At 39.8% G+C, this 8,291-nt stretch overlaps 1 protein-coding gene across 1 annotated transcript in view; it reads left to right on the top strand.

Annotated features, from left to right (window-relative positions):
* numa1 (nuclear mitotic apparatus protein 1) overlaps window positions 1-6,033 on the top strand; it is a gene marked incomplete in the record, with an annotated part of 17,820 nt that extends 11,787 nt beyond the window's left edge. Inside the window, 8 exon segments of the mRNA XM_036214802.1 lie at window positions 581-686; window positions 885-1,065; window positions 3,212-3,348; window positions 3,477-3,770; window positions 3,866-3,952; window positions 4,030-4,320; window positions 5,575-5,617; window positions 5,806-6,033. Coding sequence (XP_036070695.1) covers window positions 581-686; window positions 885-1,065; window positions 3,212-3,348; window positions 3,477-3,770; window positions 3,866-3,952; window positions 4,030-4,320; window positions 5,575-5,617; window positions 5,806-5,849 — 1,183 coding nt within the window.
* Between the last annotated feature and the right edge of the window lie 2,258 nt (window positions 6,034-8,291).

Below are 8,291 nucleotides of genomic sequence, written 5' to 3'. Positions count from 1 at the left end.
GTCACGGGGCTGCCGGAGCCTGTCCCAGCTACTGTTGGGCAAAGGCAGGATACACTCTGGATAGGTCGCCAGTTTGTTGCAGGGCCACACAGTTAATCTCACACTTTAGAATAACCATTTAACTTATGAAGCATGTTTTTAGGCTGTAGGAGGAAGCCAGAGTGCCTGGAGAAAACCCATGCAACTCCCCACAAAAAGGTCCCAGCTGGGATTCAAACCAGCGCTAACTTCTGCACCACTGTGCAGCCCTGCTTTAATTTAAAGAACTTGAATTTAAAACAAGTTTGTGCTTGTGAAAAGTGTTGCTTTTGGTATGAAACCTATTAAAGGAAATCATTTAGTTTTCTTTACATTTTTTAGTCATGCTGCAGTTTATATTCATAAAACTTAATGTTATGAATTTTACTTACCTTAACAGCATTCAAGCTGCTGCAACATCAGATCAAATGTTTCAAGAAAACAATATGTTTTTTTGAAATAATTTATACTAAAAAACAGTTTTTCTTTTATTTTGGAGAGAATGATACCATTTCCTGAAGCTTTTAACTAACATTGAGATGTTTTTGTTCTTGTTATCTAGAATCGGAGCAGAGTTTGACGAGGAGATGGACTCTGCTCGTAAAAATCCAACTTCATCTGTCAAACGACGCAGAACCACACAGGTCATAAACATCACCTTGACTAAGGTGGAGGATCTTCTATTTCACATCATTGAATGTTCATTATTTGGTTCTAACATTTCATTGATCCATTTGTGTTTCTGTTTGAAACTTACATTTTATCTTGATAGAACCGAATGACTAATGTGGCGGCTTTCTGGTTGCCCTCTCCAGCAGTCGTTTTTACCTCACCGGTTTAAAATATTATCTGTCTGAATCCTTTAGAAAACTCCTGGCTACAAGGAGGAGGAGGAGGAGACCTTCTGCAGCCTTCCTTCTGCTCGCTCTCAGCCGAACCTCGCTTGTGCTCCGTCTGGGTCTGACGCCCTGGCTGGTCAGACCGGAGCTGCCAGTGACCAGCTCGTCGGCCTTCCAGGGTACCGACGGAGCACAATCCACGCTCACAGTGAGTTCTGCTGCTCTGAACACACAATAGTTTCCCTTCATCCTTTGACCTGTCTTAAAACTGTTCGCAGTGGCCTTCTTTTCGTATCGCGCATCGCGCACCTTTTCGTATCGCGCACCTTTTCGTATCGCGCACCTTGCCAGGTAGAAGGATGTGGGTGGGTCAAATAGTGATAATGCCTTAATGTAAAAATCTAAACTAAAAGGAAACAACATTTCCAATCAAAATGTACTACTAATAATGATGATGCTGTTTTTAGCCTAAATTTTGGACATGGCTTCTGCAGAGTAGCAGTTGCTTTTTGGAAATTTTCCTCTGGGTTGTTGGCATTCTTTAAATCCCCTGACAAAGGCTGACGTGGACAGTTATGTACATTGTGTAAAAATTAGAGCTGTCAGGCGATTAAAATTCTTAATCGCATTGTCCAGAGTTAACTCGCGATTAATCGCAAATTTGCATGTGGCCTTTTTTTAAGGAAAAAAAATGTGTGGTTTGTGGAATTTAGTAGTTCTACATTAATTATGAAAACAAGAATGACAAAATTAATAGTTTTCATCAGAAATACTTTATTTTGTAACATTGTATTGAGATAAACTTTAACAATAAAAGGCTGTAACATAAAATGCCTAGCAAAAGCCCAAGTCCAAGTGAAGGGCATTTTAAATTCTAAACTTCAATCAACGTTCAGTAAAATAAAATAAAAAAAAAAAACATCAAAAATAAAATTTCCATAACAATGTCATGTTCATTTTTTGTCAGGACCAAATCTTTTCCTCCTCTGCTGAACTACAGTAATAAATGAAATAGAGATTTATCATTTCCAATGAACTTTTGTTTTTAAAACATTAAAGACTGAGAAAAGTGGGATACTCTGTGGATAGTTTGACATCTGTTACTGCCGCCGCGTTCTCTGGCTGCAGCTCGATGCAGTGACGTGTCCAGCGGAGCTCACGATGAATATGCCGGCAGACAGACCGCTATGCAGGGGCTGGATCACGCTGAAACCTCCAGAACATTTAAAACGTCCCCCGGTGCGCTTGCTGTTCGGAACGTCGGGGGTCCGCAGCGCCGGACACGAGCCCGTACCACCAGACGTGGTACTGGACGCGAACCGGAGCCGGGTTAGGGTGGAGGAGCTCTCCAGGTCCTAGCGCCGCCCGGATTTAGCTCGCAGCTCGGTGTTTGGAGACCCGCCCGTGATCTAGTGTGAGAGCAGCCGGTGAGTTGGAGGGCGGGATGCCCGCGCGCGCGGTGTGGAAAGGCACGTATGAGAAAGTCCGCGATTAATGCGTCAAAAAAATTGTCGGCGTCAAGCACATGTCAGATTAATGCGTTTTTAACGCGACAAATCTGACAGCCCTAGTAAAAATATAAAATTGTATTGAATAAAAGGGGAAGTATCTATATTGATGGGTGTGGTCATGGTAACAGCACTGTGTGAATTGACCCTTTTCATATAATCCCACAGAGGGAAAATTCTAATTTTAAGATTTGATTGTCACTCAAACACTTTTTAAAATTTTTACAAATCTGAAGAATCTGTGTGCCTCAGGTTGTCGACTCCTGATCTAAAGTTTGGGCAAGATTTTGTTGCAGGTCATCAAATCAGAAACTCCGCTTTGGTCCGTTACGTGTTGGTGACATAATCAGCATGTGGAGTCCAAAACCAGCATGGAGGAGAATCTGATCACTCTCTTCCTGAACTTTTTATTTATGTTTTTGCTTTGTAAGGAGATGATGATGATGATAATAATAATAATAATAATAATAAAAAGTCCACTCATTTTATTCAAATGTTTTTCTCCCTCTTACTAATCAAGTCATCAAACTGGGTCACAGAGTAATAGAAGTAGCACCGAAAGCATCAGTCATTCAGACTCCTACAGTAGATGGTGAAGCTCACCGTACTGGAAGAGTCTCTGTATGATGACATGAAGAAATGATTACTCACCCTTTAGTAGAGCTCTTTAAAATAAATAAACCTGATCTCTCAACATCCTCTGTCTTTAATGCAAAGATTTTCAGACAAAGTGTACAGCAGCTGATTCAATGCGTATCAAAAGAGAAGTGTTGGTCACAAATTGGACTGCCGTTTGGTATGAACTTAGCATTTGTAAGCTGTTCTTCTGCATCCGTCTCCCTACAGCTGCAAGCACGTTCTGTGTTGGAGCAGAGAATGAACCTGATGGTGGTCCTGAAGACTGGCTGAGAATTGCAGAACTTCAGGCCAGGAATAAGACCTGTCTTCCTCATCTGAAGAGCAGCTACCCTATTGAGTCTGAGGTGAGGAGGGAGGGTCGCTCCTAAAGTTCATTCAGTTTAAACATTTGGAGAACCGTGAAGCCTCACAGCAAAAACATTGTTTTTGGAATGTCATCAATTCTTATTTTCATCTTTCTGTTTCTATTCAGACTGGCTCCAGTGGAGGGTTGGTTTTCACAGACCAGGACCTGCGCCTGGGCGACCCATCGGAGACCTTCAGGCGGGCATCCATGATGCCCGGTCAGCTGCAGGACTCCCTCGTCTCCCATCGACAGTCGTTGATGTCGGGTCAGGTGGGGGCTGCAGCCGGTACTCGTTCCCACCGCATGTCCCTCATGCCAGGCCACCTTCCGTCCAAAAACGTCAGCTGTGCTCAGATGAAAAGCCCAAAGAATTCAAGACCGTCCTCATCTTCCCTGGCTGCTCATTTGACCTCACCAGAGGTTGGTTTGTATTTGGAGATGTTTTTTTTTCTTTATATATAAATTGTACAAGCCTGGTCTCAAAACCTCGTGTTTGCTTTCATGTGGACATGCAGAGAAAGGGCCGAGCCAGCTGCTTTCCTCGACCTCTCACTCCTAAAAACAAGAACATCCTCAGTGGACCTCAGCCTGCCCTCAGTCCTGTAAGCACAAACACAGTCAGGAGTTTTCCTCAAAAGAGAGATGGTTCGATGTCGTGTCTCATTTGCTTTTTCTTCAGGCTGACAGAAGACAGTCCATGATGTTCACGATTGACAACACCCCCAAGAACAACAGCTACTTAAAGAAGCGACTGACCAAACTGCGCAATTCCACCCGCAAATCTCCAGCTACCGCGTCTAAGACGAAAGTCACCAAAGGCCCTGAGAACACGCCAACGAGGAAACTGAGTGTTGCAGAAGCACGAGCCAGCAAGGCTGGCGGTTTTAAAACACCCCAGGTGAAAGGAAAACCTGCCCAGGCTCCTGGCAGATCTGCAAAGTCGCCCGGACTCACAGCCAGTGCCCGAAAGGTAAACTGATCAAAATCTAGTTTGTGTTCCTCTTTAGTCAATTTGACGACTGTATAAGCGTTATTTAGCCCTCCGCAATAACAGCGGATGGCTAAAAAAATTCAATCAGGAAACTGCTGCTTATTCAGAACTCTTTTGCTTGGATTTTTACAAGGACCAAAATAGTAGAACCACATCAGTCCAGTTCTGAGGTCTTTACACTGTATAGGCTTTAAAGTTCTGTTGCTGGTTTATAAAGCTTTGAATGGTTTAGCATCAAAATACATGACTGACCTCCTGACCTAGAATGTACCACCCAGACCTCTCCAGTTATCTGAATGCGGTCCTTTATTTCCTAGAGTCAAAACTAGAATCTGGATTCAGCTTCCATGCTTCATAGATCTGTTAAGAAAGCCTTAAATCAGCTGAAGCACTAGTTCATTTGAAGACACACCTGTTCTCAGCTGCATTTGATTCGTTTTTATTTAAGTTCACATCCACATTTTTACTTCAAGCTTTAAATTCAGTTCATTTTACATTTTTAGAGATCACTCCTTTAATTTCACATTTGAATGTGTATTTTAACGTTTTATGTAAAGCACTTTGATTTGTCTTTGTACACAAAATCTGCTCCACAGATGAACTTGCCTCGCTGTTTCAGCCTCCATAACTCCATGAAACCTATTTAAAACATACTTCTTTGGCTTAAAATGTCATTTAAATTTGCAACATTTGGAGAAAGCTGCAACTCGGTTCATGAGTTTTGCAGACGTCAGTTGAACCTTTATGTCTGATTTTCTTGTTGCAGCCGATGACATATTTGTACTCCAGCCCAGAGCAGGAAAAAAACCAAATGTGGTTCCAGACCAGAAAATCCAGTTATTCTGTCCTCGAGCATAGAACTGAAACTTCTTTGTCTGCAACTGGTTCGCTTAGAGACAAATTCTTTACAAGTTAACTGAAAAAAGGAGAGATCATTAAAAAAAACTAGGTTGAAACACTCCCCTTACTTTAAGGTGGACATTGTTCTGATATCAGTTTATCAAACAACACTTGAAGACTAAAGTCTAATCTGTTCTCTTGGTCGTTGCTCAGTAACTGATCTCTGATTGAGGTCAGGCTCAATCATAAAGTTAAAGCAGATTGTCTTGATTTATTTACAAACTGGTCTAAAGTAAAGGAAATGGTTTATAAATGTATGCATATAATGATTAAATTGATGACATAAATACACGGTTCAACTCTGTAACTGTTGACTTTGATCCTTTGTTTCAGAAACGTCCTTTAAAGGCGAAAGCCTCACTCAAAACAATAGCAGGTTGTTTATGTCATGTGGTTATTCATCACATTCTTCTTTAAATGGTTTTTCACATCACTGACATAAAAGCTCACGGTGTGGTTCTGGTTTTTAACAGACAGGGGTCCACTTTTTAAATAACCCACTAATAAAACATAGTTATTACTGTGAGTAAGTTTAGTTAATCTTTTTTCTTTTTTACTCCACAGATGATGAGGAGGATGAAGGTTTAGGAGCTTCAAGAAAAGCCTGATCATTTTATTTTTTTATTTTCGTTTTAATGATCTTTTTATCTTTTTTTCTCATGGCTCTCATTGACCACTACTTCTTGTGTTATATATTTACATATGTGTCAAATAAAGTTTAATTTCATTATTGCAAAGGCTGTTTGTGAAACAGTATTATAAAATGTTAAAAAATAAACATTTTACAAAAACTTTCTGTGTTAGGTTCACATTTAAAATCATAATTTACAAGAAAAAAAAAACATTTCAGTCATCTTTTGATCTATTGTAAAAGCAATCCAGTGACATTTTTTTTATGAATAATTAAAAAAGACTGATTTTTTTTTTTTTGGACATGGTTTCTGCAGAAATTAAGAGAATAGAAATGTTAGAAATCTGACTCTGAGTTGTTAAGTTCTGTTTAGTGGTACAACCTCCTGGTCAAAATGACCCTTCTTCATTAAACCCCATATATAAGCAGCTTATTTTTAAACACCAGAATATTTTGCTTAATGAAACCATATATTTTGTGATTAGTTTTTCATCTTCACCTGGTAGAAAGATTGCGTTTATTCAAGACACCATGTTGCTAAGACACTTGATTGTAGTATTGTTTACTGCATAGGTGGTTATCAACGTTTTTTTAGTATTTCAATAGTTTAAGAAGGGATAGAAATGTGCAAAAATCTGTTTTCAATTCATTTTTATTCATCACAATGATTTTTTTGCCAGAGAAAAACAAAAGAAAATGTACACTCATAAACATAAATAAAGGGAGGACCTAAACAACTCATTGTTGCTCCAAGTCAGTCCCACTTATCAGAGTCAGAATAGGCTTTTTTGTCATTGTGCCAAGTTTAAATGCACAAATAAAATGCCAGATCAGATAAAGTTTAATTTAAATTATTAAAAAATATGACAATTAATTTTCACTGTTTTTGTCCAAGAGGAGTAGACTGCAGGTGGAAATAATAGACAATCAGCAGGAGTCCTTCTAGACCTCATGTGGCTGGAGTGAGTCAGCAGACAAATGTGTAGATGTAACTGACTGGCCCACCTGTTTCCCAGACCTAAATCCAATTCAGCACATCTGAGACATCAAGTTCTGGTCTATCCACCAACGCCAGGTTGAAACGCAGAATGTCTTGGAGTAGGCTGTTGCTTTGATCCAGGAGCAGGAGAAGATCCAGGATACTATCCACTGCATCGTCAGAAGCATACCCAGGTGTTGTAGAGAAGTTATATAGGCCCTACTGAGCCTCAATTTGACTTGTTCAGAATACATTACATCCAAGTTGGATCAGCCTGTTGTGTGTTTTTACATGTTACATTTGAGCACGATTCCACATCCAGACCTCCATAGGTTAATACATTTCATTTCCAGTAATATTTTTGTGTAGCTCTGTTGTCACCACATGCAAAGAATAAAGCATTTAAAAATATTACTTAATTCTTTAGGTAAAGAAGAATGTTTTTTAGGGTTCCGTTTATTCTTTCGAGCAGAATATGAACCAAGCATTATAACTGAATCAAATAATCATCACTTGTAAAGTATTATGTAAATCTGCCTTTGCAGATGTGTTTATTACACCTGCAGCACAGGTTATGTGTTTCACAGTCCTTCTTTGGCAGGCAGAACTGATATCTCTTTCTCTTACTTGCCCCAGCTGGAGCAGCTGGATCTTCAGGTTGTTCAGATGATCTGGAACTTTCTTAGTGGCAACAAGTTTGTCTGTCACACGTGTTGCATGTCTGGACTCAGTAATCAAATTGTAGTAGTCTTGAATAAGGGTGACAGAGTGGCATTGTGGCACTAAAAACTGGCCTTTCGCTCTTTATATCCCACAGACTAGCTGTAGTTTTACCTCTGGACCTGTAAACACCTGCTAATGTTAGCAGCCCTAAGTAGGCATACAGGTCAGACTGGCCCATCCTTTTCCAGATCTCTTCATATTTACAATAACCATCTGGATAGATCATTTCCAGGATTATTTTTTCAACTGCTGGTGTGATGAAAACAAGGACCAGGTTCTTGTGCAGTTTTTGAAAGGAACATTTTTCTTTCTTCTTCAGAGATTTCCTCTTCTTCTGAAGATGATTTGTTCTTCTCTCAGATGTCTTTCTCCCCATCTTCCTCTGATGGGTCCTCCACTTCCTCTTCTGAATTAAAGTTTTCTTGCTGGATTTCTGAATAAAATCATCTACAACCTATTTAATGTCATAACTTCTGGTTTCTGGACATAGAGAATTTGAGGTATTGTCATCTGCAGCACCTTGGCCTCTGGGTGTCCACACAAAAGGGTCATGTTGTCTCATGTGGGTCAGATTGGGTCATAGGCAGACTTGTCTTGTTTATGTCGACTATGATCTCAGACAGTTTTAAAATATTCGCACTTTGTACCTGTGATTTCAGTCTATTTTCCTGTTCGAGATTTTGACCTGAAGATACATCTGTAATTTTTTTTTTTTTT

This window comes from Oryzias melastigma, linkage group LG13, assembly GCF_002922805.2.
Source record: "Oryzias melastigma strain HK-1 linkage group LG13, ASM292280v2, whole genome shotgun sequence".
Classification (NCBI taxonomy): Eukaryota; Metazoa; Chordata; class Actinopteri; order Beloniformes; family Adrianichthyidae; genus Oryzias; species Oryzias melastigma.
Note: the sequence above shows the minus strand (reverse complement) of the source record. Positions and strands in the feature narration are given on the sequence as shown.